Below are 27,923 nucleotides of genomic sequence, written 5' to 3'. Positions count from 1 at the left end.
CCCTCCTCCCCTTCCTATCCTCTTTCTTCTCTCTTTCTTGTGGTTTTCCTTCTATCCTCTCCAAATCCTCTCTGGAGCCGCTTCCTCTTCCCTAGGGCTGCCGCGGCTTAGCAGCTGTTAAAAAGAAAAGTTCACGAGTAAATCTGCCTGTTACTGAATGTGAGGATAACCTAATTACACAGAGCTGTTTTATCTCCTAATGAACGCCACGCGGATTTGGAGTGCCGTGTTTTTTAAGCCTCCCCCCAAACCGCCTGTACTGATTTCGCCTCGTCCCCTTGATGAATGTGGCTGAACTAGAAGTCCCTCCGAGTCAGGATTAATCTTCATTCGTGTTGTGTATACAATTTAGACTAATGGTGTTTGTTTTGCTTTGCTTATCACGCAAATGAAGATGCTGAGGTTGTCAAATATCTTGAATTAGAGGCAGACAATCTGCGCAAAAGTTGGATGTTATAAAACTTGGTATTTACCTGTTACATACATACTTCTTGTCCCCTTTTTTTAAGGTATGGATAAATAGACAGAGTGGTGGGTTAATAAGAAAAGGAATTGGGAAAGGATCAAAGTGGCTCATAATGGTTTACTCCAACCTATCAAGTGCACTAGTATATATCTAAAGTACGTGTTTGTTGTAAAGTATGTACTTTAGATGTATTTATTATTGAAGAATCAATGGAATACCAGGGAATTAACGAGACGCATTTCTATTACCTGAGCAGAGATCAAAGGGAGACTATTTTTTGTTGCACTGTTTGTAAGAAGTCTTTGCGCTCCCGTCCCTCTAGTAAAGATCGGCGAGATCACAGAGATGAAGAGAGGCTTTCAGCTCATTTCAGTCCTCATTTCACTGCCTTCCTTCCCTCCCTCTACACATTCTCTTCCTCCTCATCCAAGACTGTCACACTGTCCAACCAGTGGGTCAATGGAATTGGTTGTTGGCTCAGCCAATATCAGAGACTTCAGTGACAGTGAATTATCATCACCTGCTGGAATTCATTTCCTCTCAAGTGACAGATAAGGCCAGTTTCAGAGCATAGATGTCCTATAGTTTCGGTGCCTCAAAGGATCCGTTGAGAAGGTGGGTGAAGACCTGAGGAAAGTAGCCGGGTGCTTGGGTACGCTGCAGTCAGGCCTCTTTTGTATGTTCACTTGACCTTCAGTCCATCTTGACCTCGGGGTCAATGGGCAGTCGGATGCCCTTTTCAAACTCACTGAATTGGTGCATGCATGTGTGTCCTTTTGATGGGCTTCTCTGTAGACATCACAAGAAATGCGAAAGCTTCTCTTTCAACCTTTAGTAGACATAAAGGGAACCTTGTCATTACTCTTTTTTGTTTTGGCCACAGTATTTCAAAGGCATCTGTGGGGCTTCAGATGTTGATCTGCCCAAGTGGATCCAGTCATGCATGTAGTATACACTTTATTGGTGACAGGTGGTTCAAGACACAGCGTGTCCTTTTGAACTACATGGTGTAAAAAATCCAATGTTCTGTAAATGGTCTTATCTAGTGTTGAAAGGATCGGTATGTGGATTGACTTGCCTTACCAGCACACATGCTTCAGTACAGTGTTCCTTGGTCCTGATAGCTTTATGTAAGGTAATCTGTTTGAATTGTTGAAAGTTGTTTTATATCAAAATCTGTTGACATTTTTCATAGCTCGGGTCATAGGTGATGCTGTGCCCTTGTGTTTAAGCAAGGAGTGTGCCTATCTTTTGGACATTTGGTTCAAGCTGATTTAAGTACTCCACAATAGTTACCAAAGAATGCCCACCTGTACCAGCATGCATTGTCATCTATATTAGTGCAGCACCCATGTCTGTAGAAGAGTCAGTACAGGAAAGTCCTGCTGGCAACCGAGAATTGTGCCACGCTTTAAAACACAACAATTCAGAACAAGCGTGAAACGCCGTTTACAGTCTCAGATTGTAGAGATACCACAATCCACTTGGGAACCGAATTGCCTTAAATGACAAAATGATGAGAGCGGCAGATAAGATGGTTAATTACTGTAAATGAATTCAATTTCGTTTCATTCATACGTTGGAAATAGGAATTGCGACTGAAAATAGGATAGCAGGAGTCTTGTAAGCTTCTTTGGACCGTTGTGTTGTGTGGATTGGATTAGTTATAGATTCATGTCGAGCATGTAATCTCCGGTTTCCATTGTATATAAAATTGAATTAACCCAGTTTTCGTTAGTAGTGTGCATGGCAGAGGCTCCAGACATATTTATTGGCCTGTATAAATGGAGATTATACTGTATATATTAGAAGCGAGATCCAGAGGGGTGGAGCATGTACTGTATTTTTTATTAAAGAAGCTGGAAGGAATCACATTCGCTTCTGCAACAACCACAGAGACAACAACAATGACATCATGTAACGAGTGGAGAAGGGGAGTGAGAGGACAGAAAAGGGGAAGTTGCGATCGCAGTGGGATAATACTGGCGTGCGTAGTGCGGTTTAGCACATGCGATCAGGGGCGGTGGGTATCCATTGGGAGACTTTCTTAGTGCCAACAATGTGCCAATCTGCCTATGCTGTTATCTGTATGAGGGAGTTCCCCATCACCCTCACATTTCGACTTGGCTCCCCCCACCCAGGAGGAGAGCATCATCTGCGATGTCACCATGGTGACCGCCTCACGCTCCAGGACAACCCCACCCCCGTATCCCAACCCCCATCAGAGATGCACTGATTAGCTTGCTCCATGTGACTGTGGGTAAATGTGTGGATAATGAATGTGTGAATACCGTTAAGCCTGCTGGTGTAGACATGCTTATTTGCATGCGTGCATGTGTGTGCACACCTGAGCTGCATTAACAAAGCCCAGGGCACTATTTCCCTTCATCCTGTTATAAACTCCCATTAGCACTTCATTGTAGTGTGTGTCTAAAGTATGATTTTTGCAGTGATCCACCATAATGTGACGACCCTGGCAGAGAGGTCATGAGTCGCCTGCCAGTGCATGCCTCGCCCCAGCCGAACATGAATGAAAGTGAGAAATCAGCACTCTGATACAGTCTGCTCTGTCCGCCAATGGCATGCACCTCTGCGGAAGAGATGACATCATCTCCAGCCAATCGCAGCATAGCTCCAGGGTTGGCTGCTGCAGGCTCGACAATGCAACGAGATATAGAGAGAGAGAAAAAGACACAGTCTCACAGAGGTGATATAGGAAGTGAGATAGAGAAAGAAATGGGCAGGAATGCAAGAGTAAGCGAGTTGTGATAGCCTCCCTTCAGTGTGAACAGCAGATATGATGTTGAACTGAACTCAAAGGCATTCTGGCTGCTATCAGCATTGGCAGGTGACAGATGACAGAAGGGCAGGTGTGTGTGCGTATCTGACAGCGAAATCTCTCTGTGACCTGCCAGACGACATAACAAGGCAGATTTTCTTCCCAGTGTGTGTGTTGCCCTGCAAGGGCGCTATGTCTTTGCCCTGATGTTGTTGACCAGACGGCTCTTCGACGGAAGAGCAGTTATTAGCATTCAGTAAACACACTATGACCTGAACCAGAGCAAAGACATTTCCGTATGCGTTTGTGAAAAGAAATAAACCTGGACCTGACCCTTTACCTCTTTCCTTCTGTCTCTGTCCTGCTGAAAAAACCATCCTAAACAAGTTGGTTAGGCTAGTACTTTGTTGATCATTTTTAAATGGTCAGACTGGGAGTCCAGCTAGACCAGCTTAAACCAGCTAAGACCAGCAGCTTACAATAAACCAGCAAACAGTTGATTACATTTTTTGCAGTGTAATTCTAGGAAAATACTGTACGCAAATGCACATGCAGTTACGCAAAAACATGGCCAGATGCTCAGCATGACATCAGCTTTGCGTAGATACAATTGGCATTTACATATGTTTACATATATACATATGCATTTTTATACTTTTACAGAACACCTATCTTTCCTTCTCATTAGCTAGTACATGAGATACGCTATAATATAACCTGATGACTTTCTGAACGCTGATGATGTGTGACGGAGTGGGCGTGTGTGTATATTGATCAACGTGGGTGATGAGAATGTGTGCACGTCACCTCTCTTATGGATCAGTTGATTGTTTTCATTGAAAAACAGATCCATGTCTAGGATTACTGCCGGCAAAAGTGCTATTTTTGTTGTCTTTGGAGTATCCAACTTAAATAAACAAAAATCAGAACAATTACTGAACAAGTAAATAGAAATAAATTTGAAAAGTAAGGGAAGTAACCTGCAATTTTTTGGTTTTGAACAGGGATTCTGAAAGAGTGGCAAAAGTTAAGAACTGCATCATAATATCATTTAAAAAATGTTGTAATGTTACATTTTGTGATCTTAAATGTCTTTTAATTCTATAAATATTTTTTATAGAATTTTAAACCCGGCAAATGCAATTAATGTCTTAATATTTGCCATCTTTTTCCACAGTTATTATGTTTTGGCATCAGGTGATGCTTGGGTCATTTGTTTGGCAAAGTATAGTCAGTCCTAAAGATTTGATTAATAAACCCAATCAGAATTGAGTGCGGTGTGAACAAATACATAGTCATGCACGCGTCCGTATCGATTGAATTCCACCAACAAATGTCAGACTGATGCTTTAACATTTCTTCAGAGCACAAACATTACCAGCGGACTGTTTGCTTGTTAAACGCCCAAGTTCTCTGAGATTTCACCTCCTCTTCCTGTTATTTTTTTAACCCCTTTCTCCTCAATTCTTTAGAAAATATCTCAATTCAATTAATTTCCCAGTTAATTTATTTTGACATCAATGAAGGAGAGCAAACGGAAACTTTTCCTTTAGTCCCCTGGACCTCAGACATTTCTCCTGAGAAAAAGACCCGGAAATCTCTCCACAAATTTCTCCACATGTTTCAGGGGGATCTTGTCACAAACTGAGCTCAGAAATCAAAAGGGAATATTTTTATTATCGATTATTTGACCTATACAATTTTACACCTCCTGTGTCCACCAAGGCGTTTCAGCAAGCGTAATGTGTGTTTTTTCAATTGTTTCAAATGGAAATGGCAGCAGCTGGCGTTCTTTTCTGCAGGCTCAGCAGAATTTATTTTTAATTTAAGGAGAAACATCAGATAATAAGTTAAGACACAACTAAGAAATCTCCAGAGCTCTAAAAAGTCCAATAACATTTTCCTCTGGATAGAAGGTCTGAGAGATGAACGGTGATGTGATGGAAGATGCCTGCAAGGTTATTCCCATAAATTCACTTGCATGGACCCTTAAAGCCAACCTCTCACTTCAAAACGCCACTGTGATCTATTCATTCGTATCTGAAACCACGGAAACGCAAAACAGCTACGGAGATGAATTCAGCTGGATTTAGCAGGTTTGATTAAATCTGAATCGGACGAGCTGGTCCATGTTCACAGTTCTTATGCTGGGATAATTTAACTGATGCACCCCAGAAGTGCTGCCAAAAGTCTTTTATTGAATTTGGTGTCTTCATAATTTCAGTTGGTACGTCTTCCAGGCTGTGTAATTAATCTACGGCTGACATTTATTGATTAATCAATCGGACGTGTCTCTATATTTGTTCGCCAACTCACCGCTGCTGCAGTTTCCTCTGTGGGGCTGTGCCTAGTGCAGCATTGTGAAGTTTGCGGTTTATTTGAACACAAAACACGCCCTGGCCTCATACTCTTATACTGAGTTAATGCACACGCAGTTGACTCATCTATGAGCAAGGATAAGCATTGTGAATTGGTAACAATGTTTGAGGGGTTATGTTGATGTGTCTTGTGACCTCACAATCCATTAGTGCTTTGACCCTGTGACCCCTCACAGCCTGTAAAAGGGCTCCTAATTGGTAACTCTCCCTGAAAAACTGAAGCATAGGTGCAATTTGCAATAGCTCAATTTGACTATTAACACAGTTGGTCAGCTGACTGTAAGTCATCTAAAATATCCATGCGGCTGTTATTAACACTAACTCATTGGCTATAGGGACGAACTCACAAGACTTCTTATAACAAAATATAAGAATGTTCTTAAAATTAATTATAGGAAGTTTGTCAAAATCAAATATAATCTTAAAAATTGTCTAAAAATCATCTTTATTTTTTGCCAGTTTTTAATTTTTGCTTGTTTTAAAGGTGCAATGGGTGAGATTAAGGGGGATCTATTGAAAGCGGGTCCCCTTGCATGGAGTTTGCCATGTTGTTTCTACAGTAGCCCTAAACAGACAATCTATAGAATTTTTCATAAATATGTTATCTCTTTTGGCAAAAAAGCGAAAATGTGACAACAACTTTGTCTTGTGTCAGCCACCGTTATGCTTCGAAATGGAGCGGTGGAATGAGCCATTGGTTGTAATTCACAACCTCACCGCTAGATGTCGCTAAAACACACACTGGACCTTAAATTATATACTTAATTATTATATTTATTTTGTAAAACAAGACTAAATATGTTAGGTAGCTTGTCAAGTGTCCAAGAGGAGTTCAGCATCAAAAAGTCTGGGGTTCTCAAGTTTGTCTCTTTTGAATATTGAGTATTGCAGGAACAGAGGTTGTTGTCGTGATTTCAGCTTTACGTTACATTTGCTGAATCACGGCACCGACTTGCTATTTGGCTAACTCGGATGCCCTGAATGTTGAGGCATTTATCTGCAGTGACATATCCTCTCCAAACCTGTGATGAAAGCTAAGTCATGTGTGTTTTCCTGTGAAACTCGCCCCCCTCTATGACACCATATGCCCAAGCCCATCAGAGACACACTTGCTCTGTACTGCTCCCTACCACACAGACCCCACACCACCCGTAGACCCCATATGCCCAGATTCCTCTCGCGGTCTCTTTATCTCGCTCGTGTTAGGCTGCAGGGAAGACCAGCACCAGCATGCAAACAGTGTAGAGGCTGTGCCGCGAATTAAGAATTTGCGAAAGACAGATTCTGAAAGACAGATTCAGTGAGTGTGGTGTCAGGTCTTGGATAGGTGTTTGTTTGAAATAAAATGGAAAAAAAAAGAAGAAGAAGTCTAAGATAAGACGACTGATTGGGATCTTTGTGTTTGGACTAAATGCATTGAGCAGTTCTTCATCCTAAAGGAAGGATGTGAGTTGTTGCTTGCACAGGTTGCAGCAGACTCTGGCAGACTTTACTTGGACTCATTCCACCACTGCGATCCACGCCTGTAAGACTGCTCTTTAAAATCCTAATAAGTGCACTCTACTACTACTCATTTGGATTCATGCCCAATTAAAACACTCTTCTCCGTCATTTGATCATCATTATATTAATTAAAGCTGTCATGGTCAATAGAAAACACACAAACATGCTATTCTCGCGCCGCATCAAGTTAGGACAAAATGTTCAATTATAATGGGTTCTAATGCGTTCTATTGTATTTTGTCCGGTGTGACACAGTGTGAGATACATAGAAAGAACGTTTTTGCATTGGAAACAATTACTGTGACCTAATTTAAATATGAGGTACCATGAGATTTTTGCACATAACTTTTGAACGTTTTTGAGGGTTTGAGAGGTGTCTGAAAATAAGGCAGTTGTTGTCTCCGAGTTAAATGGGTCATATGGCACTAATATGTGTTTTTCTGTGTCTTTGGTGTGTTATAAGTTGCCCATGCATGTATTAGACACGTAAAATTGTGTGGGAACAAAAGATGGATTCTATCTAAAAGCAAATGCTCACCCAGACCTGCCTGAAATGCCTCGTGTAACCCACTTTACCTGTCAGCACAATTGCTTTGGAACCTGATGTTCCAAATATGGTAAGAGATGTTACATTTCCGTCATACGCTTGCAGTATTCGATCAAACACTACGCACTGGTTAACTGACCAATCATAGCACACCTCGCTTTTCAGAGCGATGAGCTTTGTAAAAAATCTTGCCGTTTCAAAGAGGCGGGGCAAAGAGGAGATACAAACATCCACAGTATTTAGCCGTGTCATATGACCCCTTTTACTGTAAAAATCCGGTAGCATCATGTATATCATGTGTTCAGTGTATGGGCATGCTAAAGTGTACTCAAAGCAACAATGGCGGCCTACAGGACTGTCAGATTGAGCTATGCAACATACTTATTAACATTTCTCCAGCAAAAGCAGATTTTCCGAATTCTAACACGCATAAACGTTGACAAAGGGTTAAATCTGGGTATCGCCGCTATCCTTCTGAAACCTTGTATCTCAATATATCGTATTTTTGTCATAAATCAATATTATTAGTGACCCTTTATGTTCGTCACTGGGTTCCGCAAATATCCAACCGTTAAAAAGTGTATTTCAGCTTTAACAACCCAGTATTCAATCATTTAAAAAAATCATTAATTTTTTCTTAATTTCATGAAAAACAGCGATTTTGGACATCTGAGGTTACGGAAGACCAGCAGTGTTTCTTCACAAAGTGACATCGCCAACTACTAGGCTGGCATAAATAATACATAGTTTTTGACAATGGGATTGTCTGTATGTGAATCTTTTTAATAACACATAATTTTCAACTTCATCGTTGTGTAAACTCTCAGAAAGTTGGGGACATAAGCAGCCCTGTATCTAAATAGTGCTCATGTGAAATTCCCTACTCGCACCCATCTTGTAGCTGCATTTTTATATAGAAGGGGAGACGTTTGTCCCTTGAGAAAAGGCGCTTAGCATTTATCGCCAGTGCAGCGGTGACGGGGCATTAACTTCAGGTGCACCTTGTCATGCACTGTCAACTGGGTTTATTACAACACCCCGTCCCATGCCTGGCAGGGGGAGGGAGGACTGGTAAAAAATGCACGAGAATGAAATACTGAACCAATATGGTCGTTGACAGGCAATCAGGTGAACAGACACTTCATTATACAACAAATCCCAGTAAATCTCAGTGTTCTTCAGTCAAATGAGAGGTTTGTGCCAGTAATTCATAATTGATGCTCAATTATCAATCTCATTGAAATACTCATTACCTATGCATGGGAAATCATTCAAACCCAGGGGCTTGATAAACCACAGGAAGCCCTCAAGGTTACAAATGCTCAAAATGGAATTTGTGTTCCCACACCCAGAATTCACAGCGCAGTAAAATGTCAGACAGAAGTGCATCAGTGGAAATATCTTGGAGACCTAACGTTGCACACAGAACAGCTGGACGATGGGGCGTTGTCCACATACACCCACATTTCCAGCATTCATACTGAATTTCCCCTCCGTTTTACACTCGCCCTTGAGACATCTTCGGGGGGCAAAGTAAGATTTCCATGACAACAGCACGCCCAGGTGTTTGCTCTTAGACAGCCGAGGTCACTGTGTCGGGTGCAAGACACAATGGCCCTTTAACGCACACACACCATTCTCTCTGTATGACCCTTGGGTGAGCACAGCAAAACAACAAGCCGCATTGGCAGGCAGTTGACTGATTTTGTTTGACAGGAGTGTGTTTGTATGTGTGTTTTGACACATTTTTAATGGGTAAGGATGGGTGCCAATAAAAGAAACAGCAGGGCGGCTTCAAAATGACCTAATTCCTGCGCTGTACTGAGCTGAAGTCGTGTTGAACTCTTCTAAACTTCTGCATTTGCTGTTTTGGTTGACAAGTGGCATGCTTGTGTATGTATCACCCGATGATGTTTGTATTCAAGTGTTTTTACAAAGAGCACCCAAATGTACCATAGTGTTTTAAGATATGTCATGGGGCACCATGTTTATTTCTTTTTTAAATACTGAGAAGTACAATAAACATTCAAGATTACATACAGTTTTTTTTTCCTAGTACATAATGCAAGTATCCTGGTATTACCATCTGATACCATCAATCTAGCACGGTACTTCCTTTGTTTCCTGGAAATTTACTGTGTTAGTAAAATGATATTAAAAAGATATATTACACGGCTAAAACGAATATTAACATTTGTTTTAGATGTAATGCAATGTGTAAACACAATTTAAGGTTAAAAAAGGCTTCCACATACCGTGCATGTATCTCCTCTTTGCTCCGCCTCTCTGAAACGAGCAGATTTTTTACAAATCTCATCGTTCTGAAAAGCGAGGTGTGATATGATTGGCCAGTTAACCAGTGCGTTGTGATTGGTTGAATACTGCAAGCTTGTGACGAGCTTTGTTCCGACACTTTCATTTTTTTATTTAACGTGTCTAATACATGCTTGGGCAACTTATAACACACCTAAGACACAGAAAAACGTATTCATGCCATATGACTCCTTTAAACATTTGCCTTCTTATTATTTGAATTACAGCTCAGTACAATGTTAATATCATGATGTAAATCAAAGTACCATGGCAAGAGCAATAATTTTGCGCTTTTCAAGGTTCTTCAGGAAAATGTTAAAGCTCTTCATTGGGGAAATGTGAGATGTAAATTGTCTTATGCTCTTACTTAATATACACACTGCTTATTTACAGTGATATGTCAAAAATCTATTTTCGATTTAGATAAAGAATCAACAGCAGTTTAGTTTGTTGTTAACAGAGTCATTCAAGATCAATTTGGGAACTCTGTTGACCTGCATATGTGCTTGATAAACTAAAGTGCATGTGGGTGTGTGTTTAAAAGAGTAATAAGAGACCAAATCTATGTAACAGTGATTGCTTTAAGATGTGATGTGTTGGGCTGTAGGCCAGTGATGACAGATAGGGGGATTTGGTCCAGATTGGGTGGTGTAAGGAAGCAGGATCGAGGGGTGTTAAAATAAAGGAATAAGGCATAGACGGTTTTCTGGGAGATGAGGGCATGATATGGGATTTAAGACGGCTCATGGTGGGATAAGGGCACAATAACACTGCACGGACAGATGGACCACGTCTGAAATAGGGACCTCTGGGTCGAGCGGAGGGAAAGGTCATAGCGTAGACAAACACTAAAACACAGTCCTAAGTGCTATTTAGTGGACTGGGAAAAATGTAGTTTAATATTATGAAGCCAGAAATATAGTTTGTAGTCTGTTTTTATTGAAGACCATTTTTGTATCCGGGTTGTTAGACAGTGACAAAGTGGAAGTAAAACATACTCTGTGTATTTTGGGGTAAAATTTTGTGGCATTTTATCTCTTTATTGGTTAGAACTGTGTATAAGGATTGCACTGGAAAATACAGGTTAATGTGAGGAAAAATATGAAAGCACAGGCCATTATGTTGGACATCAAATGGCTACCCAAAAGTCTTCAAAGGGTCATGTGGGGGAATGCGTGTTTTTCTGTGTCTTTGGTGTGTTATAAGTTGTCCATGTATGTATTAGACACGTAAAATTGCAAAATTGCGAACAAAAGATGCATTTATCTAAAAGCAAATGCTCACCCAGACCTGCCTGAAACGCCTCGTGTAACCACACCCCCCCAAATCTACGTCAGTTCGTGGTATGTATGTGCACATCCAAAAAATACACAAAATCTGCACGTTTCAGAAAGGCGGGTCAAAGAGGAGATTCAAACATTCAAGGTATGTGGAAACTACAGCGTTTTTGAACCTCAAACCGTGTATAAACATTGCAATACATCTAAAACAAACTATAATATTCATTTTAGCCGTGTCATGTGGCCCTTTTAAATACAACCAAACTTAATCTTGTTAAATCGTAAAACAAGTGTGACTTATCAACCGTAAACAATAAACAAATACTAGGCCTTATATTGTATTCGCTACACTACCGAGTGATCAAAAAAACAAGTGGTCCATAATTGAGACGTCTATTGGTTTTGATATGGTTTTTGTATTTATCATGTTTTAACATTGCATATCAAAACAGAATGGCAGAAACTTGCTGCAATTCTCACTGTTACCAGAGAAAGTGCTATACCAGGTATGTGCAACAGGACCACACGTTTCCAATGTGTTGGTCAAGCCTTCGTATCTGCTGGCGTTCAGCATATTTATGGCCTAAATGGTGTTCTTGATCTATTTGGCAGGTGATTTTTACCACCAGCGTCCCGTTATCACTCAAGGCAGTGGGTCAGTTCAGAGGGACTGACTGGATTAGCTCTACCCCAGAGAGCAGACTCAATGGCAGGCGCTGACCCGTCGTTCTCTATCTGCCATATCTGCGGTTTGTGTTTGCCTAATGGTTTTTTTGTGTCTATGGCTTTCCTTTCACCCAGAGGAGCAGCTGCATTCAATCACACAGGATCTGACTGATTGCAGAGGTTTATTTTGATTGGTTGAAATGGCATCAGGGTTGGGGGTCTTGTTAGATGGAGCGATGCGATTGGTGCCTGGATAGCGTGGGGGTGCTGAGCGAAATTGGGCGATGTATCATGCTTGGATGTTATTCATGACAAACTATGGGGGTCTGAACCACCTCTGAATGTGTCAGTCGGTTTTTGTGTATACATTTACCCAAAGATTTTGAGTCAAACACCTTCCACAAGATTAAACGGGAGACTAAATACACAATGCCACTTTTTACTGTCTTGTTTTATGGAAAATAACTGTCAAACAATGAATCGCGATTAATCGCATGTGTTTACATGTACTGTGCATATTCATTTTACATTTGTGTAACCACAAAAACATATGCATGCGTAAATTTAGGAAATATTTACTTTTATTTGTTCATATTTACCAATAATTTAAATTGTATATAAATGTTTATTCATTTTTATACTTTATATTTTCCTATGAATTATGAGCTGGTTTGTGTGGATGACAGCATCTGCAGAGCAGGTTTGGAAGTCACTTCTCCACCAAAAAATGAAAATGATGCCATAAATTACTGACCCTCAAGTCAATCGACAAGCCTAGGAGATCCATTCAACTTCGCAATGCAAATACAGATAGTTTTGATGAGGTTCGGGACTCCAACCCATAGACATCAATGCAACTGACTTTCAAAGCGCAGAATGTCAGTCCCATTGCTGTCTATGGGAGGGAGTCAGAAAGCTAACAAACCTCATCAAAACTATCTTACCTTACATTGAAAGAAGTGCAGGTATGTGAAGAAGCCAAACTGGGATTGATATCCGAAAAATCATCTTATCAACGGCATTTAAAGGCTCTCTTTTGGGTTTTCTCAAAAGTTTAGTAGAATTGTAGTCTGTCTCTGGAACTGTGTTAAAGGGATAGTTTACCCAAAAATGAAAAAATTCTCATTATTTACTCACCCTCAGATTGTTCCAAACCTGTATCAACTTATATGTTATGATTAACACAAAGGAAGAGATTTGGAAGAATGTCCGTAACCAAACAGATCTCATCCCTCTTTCACTCCCATTTTCCCTACCATGGCAGTCAATGGGTCATGAGATTGGTTACTGATATTCTTATAAATGTCTTCTTTGTGTTTAGCAGAACAAGGAAATTTCAGGTTTGGAACCATGCGTGAGTAAATTATGAGAACATTTTCATTTTGTGTGAACTATCCCTTTAATATACTTAGATTATATAATATCATATCCACACATTACCTTCTTGCTTGTTAAACTGTGTGAATATTTGCATATGTGTGTGTATGGTCTTGAACCAATAGTCCATGATATGCATCAAAACACCAGGCCAGCTCACTCCCAATAGAATGTTTCCATGACAACCAAAGATTCAGCATTGGGGTGAATTGTATAGGTCCTATCCCCATCGCTTCAGTATTTCTCCTGTGTCTTAAATATCTTTCTTGTTTTCTCTCTTTTCGTCAGTAGAGGTTACACTATCAGCTTGTGTGCACGTGCATGTGGTCAGGTCACTTTCCCCCATGCAGCATGTTTTTCATTAGACCGCCAGAAGTAGATTCTCTGCGGAGGATGGAGGACAGTTAGAAAGACGCTTTAGCCTTCAAGGTACAAACCCAAATGGGACAAGGGAGTTGAAACAGGGCAGGTATCTGGCTAGGGTCTTCAGAGATCGTTCAATACCGCAGAAATGACACTACCTGCATGCCAAAGAAAATCCGGTGTCTTGTGTAATTTCGTGTGAAGTTTTGCCTCATCTCATCTTTGCTCATCTTGTCTCTTTTTCCTTCGTGTTCATCTTATCTTATTTTTGTGTTTTCCATTTCATAAAATCTTGTATTTATTCTTTTGGTCGTACTACAGAAAACACACTATGGATGAAACTTCATAGAAATATTCTTCGCCAACTCACTCCTAAATTCAGGTCATCGAGGAAAAAATTGGAAAATGTTATAATCTCCTGTGAAAGCCGCGTCTCATAAGTCAATATGAACCTCATATCACCGGCAGACAGGGAGTTTTCCCTGTGGTCCAGAAAATATGAGACCAGATTATCGTACCTTGTGGCCATCTTCAAGCAGCGAAAAACAATTACGGACACCTCTATGAGATTATGAAAGAGGACTGTTAGAGCCAGGTGGTGTCTTCGGCCCTGGAGGCATAGACAAAGCAATAACTTTATACACTTGACCAAGCCTCACTTTCTCACATTATACAAATGCACAAGCGCACACACACACGGCCAATTAATGTGGAATAGCTGAAATGTAACATCTTCAGTACCCACGGGTATAAGAGAGTCGAAGAGAGGAAGGAACTTTGAGAGGAACAGGAAGCAGATGTCTAATCAATTTACCTCCGAGAGACAGAGACCATCAGAGTGACCCAGGACTGCAAAATTGATCCTATTGCTCCCATTTTCACCAAACAGTACTGCTCTTATATTCTCTTTGACCTCACGCAGCCCTATTAGTGCTTTGAGCTTTCTCTGTTTTCTCTTTTATTGACTTGATTACATTGTGTCTGTGTTTGGATTAGGTTTTCTTGCTGACCGAGGGTCGAGACCTAAGACTTTAACTGTCACGCTCATAAATCATTCTCTTTTTTTACTGGACGAAGAGCTGTGTTGTACAAACAGACACATCTGGGGCGATGTTGATCTTTGGGCAAGAAAAGAATGTTTGTGTTTGTGTCAACGTGTATCTTTAGTAATTTAGCTGTGGAAAAGACTTTATGTGAGTCACTGTTGACATAAAAGTTAGAAGCAGCAGCAAAACAACATGCAGATTTGAAGTTTTTTTCATAAACCGGAAAGAACCATTTGCACATCAGACCACAAAATGTTGGTGATCAATCTACACTGTACAAAAACATTTTACTATGGTATTTGACTGTTTTTATCTACAACATTTTCACATATTTTTGAATTACGATCAAATGACAGAAAGCTAATTTACAACTCGTAAAAGTGCCATGAAAAGCATGTCATTTGGCTATGCAAAAAATCATTTTTCCAAGGCACCCCAGCTGCCGTAATTTTACACTTTTTTTATAGTGTAGTCAGTAGGATGCATAAAAGAAATGATAAACCAAGATAGGCTTAATGTGTAAACATGAAGAAACAGACATCTTTAATGAAATTCTGTGCGGCTCAGATGACTTTATAATCCCTCGTATGGATTGATATGTCAGGTTGATAAGTGAGACAATAAAACCTTACGATTCTTGTCCAAGATTTTTTTCTCTAAAGCGATCAATACTTATTGTAAGTGCCAAGCAGGCACATGTATGTGTGTGATGTGGAGAAGCGTAACTTACGGTACGTGCTGGTTTTGTGTGTTCTGTGCAGTTCTCCAAGGAGAAGTATCTGCTGGAGTCTCCCCCAGAGAAACTGAGGAAGGAGCTGGAGGAGGAACTGAAGCTCTGTAGCAGTGACATGAGAAGCCACGGCTGGTACCATGGCCATATTCCACAAGAGGTGAGAGTGTGTCGATATGACAAACACTTATTTTATGACTTTACTGAGAATGTTGCGAAGTGTCACTCACAGGAGCACCGTATCTATAGAAACTAAAGCATACTAAACCATCTGTCGAAACTGTGTACAGATGTTGCAGTTTAATGTCACATTTAACAAAACTTTATTTGGCTGAAAGAGTACTTGAGTGCATGGTAGCACTTTTTGTAGCATTTTTTTTAACCTCTATTTACAGTATATGAAGCTTTTTGTGTGTGCACGTATTTGAGTTTGTTGTGTGTGTATTTTTTCTGTCTATGTTTGTAGGTGTCTTTTTTTTCTCAAATGGCTGCCCACGCTATGTCTACTATGCGAGCAGCCATCTGGGCATTACCATAATGTATTCCTTCTTGAGCTGGAGTAAAGAGAAACTCCAGCCCTCTCTATTAAAAACTGTATCCAGTCACCATGGCGATACGCCCCCATGCTGCACCACTGACCTGATACGTGTGCTCTAGCGCCATCTGCTGAAGGAGAGAGCAAAGACACCTTTTCTTAGATGTTTGCTTTAGTTTTACTCACTTACAAAAAGCTCAAAATCGAAGTGGACAAGATTGACACAGTCAACAAATTGAAGCAAGTTTACGTGGAATATTAGCCATGTTCCAAAATTTTGTTTCACAGGTTTATTTTCTGAATATACAAAAATAACATATTTTTTAAAAATACTTTAAACTGTACGTCCAAGAGAGATTCAAGCAATTTAATAAATTTTCCCTTTAAAAAGGAAAGTAATGGATTACTCTTATTTTTTCTGTAATTTAATTACAGTTACTTTGGATGCAATTGAACTAAATACTGTTTACTATATACAATAGTGGAATTGACATTACATTTTACTGTCTTACATTAAAATTCAGTTAATAGAGTCGTTTCATGTCTATCCTTGATTCACTTACCTAATCAAGGTTGATATAGGATATAGAAAGTAATAAGTAATAAGTGAAGAAATACTTTTTGGAGAGAGTCATTAGTACAGTAATCTGATTACACCATTGAATATGTAATTAGTAACTGGTGATAAATTACTCTTTTAGAGTAACTTACCCAACACTGGATTCAAGTTTACATTGTCCTATAAACAAATGCTAAAATTCAAAGCTGTTTGAAAAATAATAATAAACGTCTTAAGTAAATAGAGTATATAAACTTGCACAAATGCTCTAACGGTGAGCCATGGTGGTAATGTGGGCAATGCTGTTTTAAAGAGATAGTTCACCCCAAAATCAACATTTAGTCATCATTTACCCTCATGTCATTCTAAATGTTTGAGACTTTCTTTTTTCTGCGGTACACAAATAATATATTTTGAGAAATTACTCAATTGTTTTATGCTCACAATGGAAGGGAATGGGGGCCAATGCTGTCTGGTTTCTAACATTCTTCAAAATATCTTCTTTTGTGTTTTCCAAAAGAAATTGTACAGCTTTGATATGCCATAAAGCAAACTTTAAATGATGAAAGATTTTTTGAACTTTCCCTTTAAACACAGACTGCGATATCTCCAGCAATAATTGCACAGTTTCATTCTCCCTCTTTATTTTGTGTCAACACAGGTCTCAGAATCTTTGGTCTCACGTAGCGGTGACTTCCTCGTCCGGGACTCCCTGTCCACCGTGGGCGACTACGTCCTGTCCTGTCGCTGGCAGCAGGAAGTTGTTCACTGTAGGATCAGTAAAGTCCTGATCAAGAGCGGGCAAAGTAAAATCCAGTACATGCTGGAGAACGAGAGCTTTGACTCTGTGCCCACGCTGGTCAGGCACCATGCTGGCACGGGTCGCGCCGTATGCCCGCGGAGCGGAGCTCAGCTGCTGTGTCCGGTCAACCGAACGTTGCCACTGAGGTACCTGGAGGCAACGTTTGCATTGGCTGGTGGGAGACCAGGAGCTGCACATTCACCATCATTTCAGAGGGGGGCGCACATCAAGAGACGTAGCGTTACTATGACAGACGGACTCACGACAGAGAAAATGATACCTCACAGGTAGAAGATGAATGATGTTACTTTCATGAACTTGTTTTTGGTAAAGTAGTTCTCAAAGATCAGACCTGGCAGATCATCTTCCTCCAAACCAGCTAACAAAGAAGTATCACTTCAGAACTTAAAGGGATGGTTCACCCAAAAGTGAAAATTCTGTCATCATTTACTTACCCTCAGATTGCACGCGTATACACGTGTTTGATCTGATGTACAAAAAGGAAGATATTTGGAAGAATGTCAGTAACCAAACAGATCTCATTCCCCATTTACTGCCATAGTATGGAAAATAAATACTATGGAAGTCAATGGGGGATGAGATTCGTCTGGCTACTGACATTCTTCCAAATATCTTTTTGTGTTAAGCACAACAAAGAAGTGTACACCGTTTTGGAAAATTTTAATGATGATCGAATTTTCGGGTGAACCATCCCTTTAATTTAAGGAAGTAGCATCTCATATGGGCCTCACATGTGTTTAACAACACTGTAACAATAATATATATATATATATATCGGAATGATAATCCTTAAGTATGTCAGGTGTGGGATCAGGTGTTCTGATGGATACACATTGTTTTGATGCAGTCATACACACGTGACACGATGCAGGTGTGATTTACTCATTAAAGATGTCTTGTATCATCAGTGCTGCCCAGCCAACAGAGCCAGCTGAATCTCAGGCAGTCGAGCCCGAAGTGAAACCTGCAGAGGGCAGCAGCTGGTGTGTGATGTGTGTGTTCACAGCTGGCACAGACCCCCCCCCCTCTCACCCACCCCACACCTATTTATCTTTCCAAACAGATTTGGTCACATAAAAACACATCACTTCACCTGCTTCCATGCATGTATTCTGTAGTGTCACAATCTCCCTGTAGCACTGAGTGTGTGTAGCTTAGTGCCTAGTTTTAGTCATGTGAGTTGTTGTGCTCACCAAACATTGTGAGTTGTTGTTTTTCACACAAAAGCCGAGATATGCTTAATATAGGATACACTCTAAAAAATGTTGGGTTATTTTCAACCCATGCAGCATTAGGTCAAAAGGGGACAAACCCAACCGCTGGGGTAAGTTAAAGGTGCTGTGTGCAATATTTGGCAGGACCTATTGACTATGTCTTCAGGGGTGTATAAGACCTTACATAATGAAGCGTTGTGTTTTTATTACTTTAGAATGAGATATTTCTATCAACATACACCGTGGGTCCCCTTACATGAAGTTCACCATGTTGTTTCTAGAGTAGCCCTAAACGGACCAACTGCTCTACAGAGTGCATTTCGTATAAACGTTATCTCCTTTAGCAAAGAAGCGAAAACGTGACGACATCTTACTCCTGTGTCAGCCACCGTAGTGCTTTGAAAGGGAGGGGTGAAGTGAGCCGTTGGTTGCAGTTTACAACCTCACCACTAGATGCCGCTAAAATCTCCAAATTGCTTTAACCCACCAGAGTTTATATTTGACCCAACAATGGATTAAAACAAAACAGCATTTTGGGTTGAAACAACCCACTATGGGTTTATTTAAAACCAAGAGGTTGGGTCCGTCCCTTTTTGACCCAGCGCTGGGTTGAAAATAATCCAGCAATTATTTAGAGTGTAACCGTGAGCTTCACGATGGAATGTTTGAAAGGATAAAAAAACTTTTTTCAGATGTATGTTATATTCTAAAGGCTTTTTTGTCTTTTCCAGCCCTTCTACTGTACATCATAAAGATGCTATGAGGAATTGTGCCATGAGTATGGATCAGATCCAAGAGTATCGTCGCCCCCTGTCCCCGGTGGGGGAGAGCCCACTATCCCCTGCCTACACCCCCAGTAAGTAGACACACATCTGTGTTTGAATATTCAAACACATTTTTTCCGACTGATAGTGCTAGATAAAAACGCTAATGCTAACTAGTTTCAAATCTTTCTTCGTCTCGATTATTTGGAAGTTAAAGAAAGAAAGAAAAAATGAGAATCATAAGCTTAAAAAAGACAAATATTACGATTAAAGTAGTATATTTAAAAGAGTCTGTAGCAACTATTTGCTTGTTAAATTGTGTCGTAAGGAGAACTGTTTCCGGGTCCAAGGCTCCACTCATTTCAATGGAGGGTATTATATTAAAATAGCTGTTTTTAGCACTGTTATATCACGCATTTAAGCTATATATTTAACTCGCAGTGTACACTAAAGTCTCCTGACTTCACTATTTTAATAATTCATAAGAAAATTATGGCAGTGTGGCGATTTGTGATTTCCTGTTGGAGATAAATGATGGGATGGAGTTTTTTCCGCAGCTTTACATCACGCCATGACTGCATATTGGGATTTTTTCTAACTGTTCTATGATTGAGTGGTTGGACCGGGAAACACTATATTCCATATATGGTTGTGAGTGATGTCAGATTTAACAAGCGGATTATGATATATTTACATTAATACATTTGGCAGATGCCTTGACTTAAATTGTGCGCAATCCTCTGGGATCGAACCCATAACAGTTGGCGTTATTAGTGCCACGCACTTACCACTGAGCAACAGGAACGCTATAGCTTTTTAATAGTTTTATGTTTTCACAATTACAAATACACAGGTTCGGAAAAACACGAGGGTCACTAAAATATAACAGAAATTTCCAACTTTAGTTGTAAATGTTTTGATTGGTTGATTTTGGTTCTTGTGTATGTATCCAGTCTCACGCCACAGACATGGCTCAGGTGGACGTATCCTTGCCGTAATCCCGCCCTCACCCGTGATGCGGCGTTCGAGTGATCCCCATCTCTCACCATCCTCCTCCTCCAATAACAACGTTTCCTGCTCAGACACGCCCCCCACCCACTCCACACCAGCCCACGGGTACCCATCCGAGAATTCAGAGCCTGGGGGCAGCTACTGTGAGCTGAGACCCGGACAAGCCCCCATTTCGCCCTGTAAGAGTTATGTGGAGAGGCTGAGAGTGGAGGAGGGCCAAAGTCCAGGCTCTGGATCTCAAGACGGGATGGAAGGCTTCATTCTCCCACTGGTGGAGACCTGCTCTTCCTTCAAGCCAGGAAAGTATCAGTCCAGTCTTCTACCGGCAGAAAATAAACCGCTGGAAATGAGCGTGTTGAAGAAGGTGAAGGAGCTGCTGGCAGAGGTGGATCCAAAGACAGCCGCCAAGCACATCACAATGGCAGACTGCGCGGTAAATAACGCAGCTACACGCTGGCACCTAAAAAATAAACAAAGACTCAACGGCAATGTCCATATCAATATCACTAGTTAGGTTGCACAGGTTAACAAACAAAAAGACAAATAGTTGCAGAAACATTCATTTTTTTAGGATAGACTAACAAGGAAACTTTAACATGATGACACAAACAAATAACTACTTTGTTTTCTGAACAATTGGAGTTCAGACAATGACAAACTCTCAACAGACGACATTACATAAGATGCCATGACAAGCTGATTTATACAGTCTGGACAGCATCTGGACCCACAGCTCAATAAAGCCTGAGCTGTGATGTCCACACTACTGTTAACGACATTTATAATTGGATGAGTTCAAGATTAATTAGATGTATTATATATATATATATATATATCACTGTGAATATATCTGGATGGAAATAAAGGGGGTGGGGTTATATGTAATTGCTCTTATAACTGTGTGGCCATCTGCAGGTTGCTAGGATACTGGGCGTTACCAAGGAGATGCAGAGGATGATGGGAGTGAGCTCAGGACTGGAGTTGCTGACTCTTCCGCATGGACACCAGCTGAGGCTGGATCTACTAGAGAGGTTAGGGGATATAAACAGACATACACGTTTGGTTTTTTATACAGACTTTTGAGATACATACAGTGATGACTTTTACTTGGGCTTGGAAAAAATATATTGATTCTTCGATTTTAATCGATCTGCAATTTAGAAAACCAAATCGATTCGTGAAATCCCTGATTCTTAATGCACATTCCTCAGAGAGAATATTATCTGTATTTCGCCTCTCATCCAGAGGATGGCGCCATTATTCAAGTTTTATTTTGAAATCTGTTTTAAAACATGTTTCAAGTTGTTCACGAATTTCAAGATATTCACTGTTGCACATGTACAATGTTGTTGTTTTTTGCAGTAATGTTTGGTTACTCAAAGTAAAAGTGAAGATTAATTCAAAACAATCGTGTGGGCTATACAATTATAGCAGGGGGGTTTCAGTTACCAGCCATGAGCCTATATATGTAAACATGAATTTCTTGTCTGCAAAACTAAGATTTTAATACTGATAACTAATCGATATTGAATGTAATTGAAATCATATAAATATGAATCGAATTGCCAAAATGGTGTGTTTACACAAAATGCATCCCCTAAAAATAACCCTCACACAAACCTTTGTGCATTTTTACATTTTTGAATAAGCTTCATTTACAGTAGTACGTTAAATTTAGGGGGTTGTGTGTACCATCATTGTGGGGACATTAAGAACTTATGGTAGACTTCCATTGTTATGATCAAATGAATCAATGCACGTCCTGATGCCATTCACAGTTAAAAACAAACAAATAAATGAACAAGTGTCTAGTTCTTGGGGCTCAATGTGTTTCCAGAGCTAATCATTCATTCCTGTTCATTATTGTAATGTTGAGCCTCTTTCAGACTGTTAAAGATTTGACCTCCTTCACAAACTGTGTTGCGTGTAGAACAGCACTTCTGTCTTGTTAAATGTGAGATTTTCTCCCTGCTTGAATAGGTTCTACACCATGTCTATAATGATGGCGGTCGATTTGCTCGGCTGTACGGGCAGCACAGAGGAGAGAGCCGCTCTGCTGCATAAGACCATCCAGCTGGCCGCTGAACTGAAGAGCAACATGGGCAACATGTACGGGTTCGCTGCGGTCATGAAGGCCCTGGAGCTACCGCAGGTGAGAAACGGATAGAAAGAGAACAAAAGGAAACACTATCAGAGAGGAGTTGTGCATTTGTAGTACAGTACAAAAACATGTTCTAGGTTTAAACCCTATAAGGGTTTTTTAATAAAATATCACCACTGTATGTTATCAGATTGCATCTGTGCTTGTGGACATTAAGATCAAAAACTGTTTTACTGCATAAAAACAACTCAGTTTTCATAAGTAAACTTGATTAATGTTTGCTAGTGCACAACAGGGTTTTCTAGGTGGTACCCAATTGTTTTTAACATGCTGGTGTGTGGTTGCTAGGGTGTTCTGGGTGGTTGCCATGGTGTTTCAAGGCAGCTGATGATATGTTGAAGTGTAGTTGATAGAGTGATCTGTGGTTATTTGGCCTGGTAGTTATTAAGGCCACATTACACGAAGCCAGAGATTTTCGTATCCAATCTTTTTTCCTTTTAACAGTAATACCACACATCTCATTTAGATTTTAAAGTGTCTACACAAACAGAGGAGAATGATTATCTTGCCCCAAAAATAACTTTATCCTGATATATGAGCAGAACTAACAGTGATGAATGCTTTAGCAAACACCACTAACTAAGCAAATAGGAAAGCAGAACGTGAGAGACAGTGAACCTATCCTGTGCGGAAGTGTATAAATCAGCGCACAGTTCATGTTATTCGGATGAATTATTCAGCGGTGAATGCTGCTTGCAGCTCAGAGCGGTCGCTGCGGTCTTGTGTTCGTTCACACTGACATTTAGCACCAGCAATAAAATCACATTCTATTTCAGCCGCTTGTAAAGTCTAAACACAAGAAGTGAAGGGCAGTGAGAGGAGAATGAGATGAAAGTGGAGGAAAAGATTGGACCGGCTCAAGGTTATTTTAGTTTACTAAAATTACAACTTTTAAAACGTTCCTGTTCATTGAAATCAAATAAAATATTGACCAATTTTTTTTTGGAAATACTTAACTCGAAAAAAAAAAAAATTAAATGTTGCATCAAGTGTAAACCATTAAAATTATAATAAGAAACAAAAACTAAAATAAAACTAAAATAAAAATGTATTAATCTTATAAAGCAACATTAAAAAATAAACCTATAAATTATAAAATGACAAAAAAACATGCCAAAATTGCTAAAACTTTAACTAAAATTAACAAAAAATAAAATCTAATTTAAAATATGAATAAAACTAAAATCAATACTGTAATATCTCTGGACCAGCCTTGACTTGTGTAAGGAGCATCAGGTACAAAAACTGAATGAGTTAAAGCTATTAGCACTGATACAAACACAGCATCTATATGTGTAAATTAAAAATAATACATTTAAGTGTGGATTATTGTGTGCAAATTCCTAATGTCTGGATGGATTGATGGATGGATACACAACTGTGCTCTTTAATAACCAGCATTAATGTGTTGTAGATCTCACGGCTGGAGCAGACATGGATTACACTGAGACAGAGACACACCGAAGGTGCCATTCTCTATGAGAAGAAACTGAAACCCTTCCTCAAAGCCATGAATGATGGCAAAGGTAAAACATAGTGGTACTAAAGCATAGGGCTTGTCAACTCCGGTCCTGGAGGGCCAGTGATCTGCATAGTTATGTTCCGACCTACATACAACACACCTGGTCATCATTTTCAAGTAGTCCTGAATGTGTCGATTAGCTTGGTCCGGTGTATCTGATTGTGGTTGGATCTAAACTTTGCAGGACACCGGCCCTCCAGGAGCCGAGTTGACTAGCCCTGCTATAGCATGTTACTTTTGGGGTTTCTAGTCAGTTTATCCGACGTTCTACCCGGGGATGGAAATGGGGGGTCACGTTTGGGACGGAGTCCAGGGGGTGAATCTTTTATCCATGAAATAGCCTCCAGACGCTATGCACATTTCATATGTTTAAACAAGCATTTATGCTGCATATCTAAGGGTTTAGACATATCAAAAATTTCCCCAAATAGAGTGAAACTCAGCCATTTCCAGCACTGGAGGTACTCCAGAGATTTTAACAGATCTAAATCATCAACATGTTAAATGTGCTTTGTGTCATTTTGTCTTTTGAGAGAAATGCATTATAAGATACATAACTGTGTCTTCAGAGGTGTATCAAGACCTTAATTCATAAAAAGTTATCTCCTTATTATCTCCTTCGGCAAAGAATTGAAAACGTGACAACATCTTAGTCCTTTTTCAGCCACCTTAGTGCCTCGAAAGGGACGGGGTATTAGTAAGCCATTGGTTGCAATTTGCAATCTCACTGCTAGATGCCGCTAAATTTCATCTTTAAATAGAAGAGAGAGTGGTAAAATATATAATTTAATCACTTTTAATAAACAAATCGTGTGTAGTTTTATGACGTTAAACCATCTGTGTTTTTTGTGTGTTTCACAGAGACCTGTGTGCTCTCGAACACCTCCTTCCCTCACGTTGTGCCAGTGTTGTCACTGATGGAGCGCGGTGTGGCGGCAGGTGAGGCGCTGGAGACCTGGGAGAGTGTGGAGTCTGGAGTGGACGTGGTCATGAGCCACCTGGAGGCAGCACGCACCATCGCTCACCACGGAGGACTTTATCGCACTAATGCAGAGAGCAAACTTCACGGTAAGCGATTCTTTCAGTTTACTAGCACACCATGTCAAAATATGGTTAACTTAGTGATACACTTTAGCAAAAGTGAAATAACTTGCTCCACCCCTCCATCTCTTCTGATTTCTGCTACTCATGACCAACGGGTGCCAGCAGTGTTCAGGAGGTTCATGAGTTATAAAACAATGTACACATTCACTGCTGCTGAAATTTCATCGCACCACAAGCACCAATTTAAAAAAGAACAGACTTTCTCTTCTCTAATATCTTTCTTTGTCCTCACAGACTTCAAAGAGCGTGAGGAGGTGCTGGAAATCTTCTGTACAGAGTTTCAGATGAGGCTTTTATGGGGTAGTCGTGGCTCAGAAGGCAGCCAGGCCGAGCGCTACGAGAAGTTCGATAAGGTCCTCACTGCTCTGTCCCACAAGCTGGAACCTCCAGTGAGACACAGTGAATTATAGCACCCTGATCCTCCCCCCTGCACCCACAAATCCCCCTCTCCTTTATGTCACGGACTATTGTTTTTGGAGGGAGCCATAAAGCGAAAAATGGATAAAAACAATGAGCGACTCGCTCTCCAAAACAAGGCACAAAAGGGGACAGGCTTTATGCGAGCATGACAGCGCCCCCCAAAGTACACAGACATGAACTGCAGCGATGGAATGAAATACAAATCTGAAGCCAAAACATCTTCATCAATGGCGGGAGGAACAAAACCCAAATGCATATTCTGATCAAGGGCACTTTCATTTCAAGAAAAGAGAATGTGCAAGTTCACTCGAATATCCCGTTTTCTGTGAACCATAATTTTGTTTCCATTTAGATTGACATTTGAAGACGTTTCGTGGGGTTTGCTCAGAGGGGTTGCGCCTCTCTGTATTGGACATGAAACTGCATTGTGTTGTCATATTTACTGCTGGAACAGACTACTCGCCTGTCAAATATCTGAATGTATGTTGCCAAATCGTATGAATTCTGTCCCTGCTGGACAAAGAGTCTTATTCTTTGCATTTTTTGCATTTTTTGAGGCTGTTACGGATGTGTTGGTTGAGACAGCCACTGCGAGGTTTCGGGCCTTTAATTTTGAAAGTGAGACCCTATGAAATCAAACTTGGAGTTTTGTGACCATATATGCAATTGTACTACTAAATGTTGACAAAGATCACTTTAGGAGACATATGCGTTTAAATTTTACATGGGAATATGGGCTAGATATGGCCTCCTTCACAGGATCATATATAAAAATTGTCCAATTAAATGGTAACCAGAATCAAACACCCCTCCGAAACCTTCTGCCACTGACTAGCAATAGCAAATAACGGTTATGTAAATTAAACTTTATGTTTAATTAAACTGGACAAGCACTATGGAAATATGTCATCAAAATCAATTCATGGGGTCTTTAATATCTTTTCATTTTTTTAGCTGTCTAGACACATATATTTTCAAGAAGACTTTATCACAATGTCGAGCTTGTACAAATTTGTCATGTATCATACATTTTTCTGGACCATTTTCTAACCTGTGGCCTGTTCTGAACAAAATGATTTCAGGGTTAAAGATCTTCAATGTAGAGTCACCATAAGCAATCTAATGTAGTCGAACACCATGCTTGTCCAGAATTTTGTGGACATTGGCTTTCTTCATAACTTTTATTATTAACATTATGGCAATAAGTTATATCACAACCTACTTGTAACATCTTTTTGCAAGTGGTTCTTACATCCTATTAGGTTCGTTCTGCACATAAATCACAATCTTCTGCACTATTTTAGTTTTGATAATGTGAAATGAAAGAAAATGTGAAAATGTTATTTATACGTAATTTGAAGAATGAAATGCAGTTTAGATGAGAGCAAAGCGACAGAACCATATTCATCTACTTGGTTTCAAAAGGTATTCAGCCCTGTTTCCATGTTTTGAAAGATTTAGTCAAACAAAACCCAAAGCCACATACATATACCTCTGTCAGCAGTGTACATTTTCTACCCGTAGTATGGGTAGCAGTATGCCCATAGAGTAAAGTTGATCTCCTGTTCTATTGCGATCTGGTGCGTATCGCATACAGGCTGCTACACGTCACACCCAGTCTATCACTGCATATTACCAGGGAATTTTCTGAAGGTATTTTTCAGGTATCTCAATAAAGGCACATCTAAAAGTAGATGATGCCGTCATGATGGGATGAAAGCGCATCTTATGCAATTCCACTTTCAGCCAGCAGAGGGCTCCGTTGAGTAAGCTCAAAAATAAGAAAGAGGACTGAGTTTAGGATCTTTTCAAACTTTTTCTTTAATATGGCCTACTGGTCTAGGACTGTAATCTGTGTTTGGTTTGTCTTTTGAAAGGTTTCTCTACCGTAAAGGTAAATATGTGACTTTGAATATGTAAACAGGTACCCCTGAACGGCCGACGATACACGAAGTGAACGATCTCACGTGATTGCATTCTTTTATTATGTGCTGTAAATAATGGTATGTCATATGTTTTGCACTCCTTTTTAAAAAAAATAAATAATTAAATAAAGTAAGCCTGTGTCTGTTTAGTCTTTTCACCTCAATTTACTAGAATAATATGGTCTAATCCCACCAGTATTACGTTTTAAACACGTTAGTATGATGACAATATTTATTGATTGACATATTTGTAGACGACTTCTGTCATTACGCAGTTGTTATATATAAGCAATAAGCGTTTGCCTTTGCTTTCTAAAAAAAAGTGTAACTACTCAAAATGACCACGAGGTGGCATCAGCGTCAAGCTGATGTCTGCCATGCGTTGCATTTACGTCCAGTCAGTCGTGATATGCAGTATGCGGTGACGTCAGCATTCA

At 40.0% G+C, this 27,923-nt stretch overlaps 1 protein-coding gene across 3 annotated transcripts in view; it reads left to right on the top strand.

Annotated features, from left to right (window-relative positions):
* The window catches only part of sh2d3ca (SH2 domain containing 3Ca), a 39,755-nt gene extending 12,135 nt beyond the window's left edge, over positions 1 to 27,620 (top strand). For all 3 annotated transcript variants that reach the window (XM_056736443.1, XM_056736446.1, XM_056736445.1), the window contains 9 exons: positions 15,480 to 15,608; positions 17,204 to 17,631; positions 19,311 to 19,435; positions 20,297 to 20,787; positions 21,270 to 21,385; positions 22,335 to 22,506; positions 23,930 to 24,041; positions 24,899 to 25,105; positions 25,376 to 27,620. In XM_056736443.1, coding sequence (XP_056592421.1) covers positions 15,480 to 15,608; positions 17,204 to 17,631; positions 19,311 to 19,435; positions 20,297 to 20,787; positions 21,270 to 21,385; positions 22,335 to 22,506; positions 23,930 to 24,041; positions 24,899 to 25,105; positions 25,376 to 25,551 — 1,956 coding nt within the window. In that variant the 3' untranslated portion in view covers positions 25,552 to 27,620. The remainder of the gene's footprint in view (positions 1 to 15,479; positions 15,609 to 17,203; positions 17,632 to 19,310; positions 19,436 to 20,296; positions 20,788 to 21,269; positions 21,386 to 22,334; positions 22,507 to 23,929; positions 24,042 to 24,898; positions 25,106 to 25,375) is intronic.
* Positions 27,621 to 27,923: the final 303 nt, after the last annotated feature.

This window comes from Triplophysa dalaica, chromosome 22 (genome assembly GCF_015846415.1).
Source record: "Triplophysa dalaica isolate WHDGS20190420 chromosome 22, ASM1584641v1, whole genome shotgun sequence".
NCBI classification, from domain to species: domain Eukaryota; kingdom Metazoa; phylum Chordata; class Actinopteri; order Cypriniformes; family Nemacheilidae; genus Triplophysa; species Triplophysa dalaica.
The sequence above is the reverse complement of the archived record's forward strand: the minus strand, read 5'-3'. Positions and strand labels throughout refer to the sequence as shown.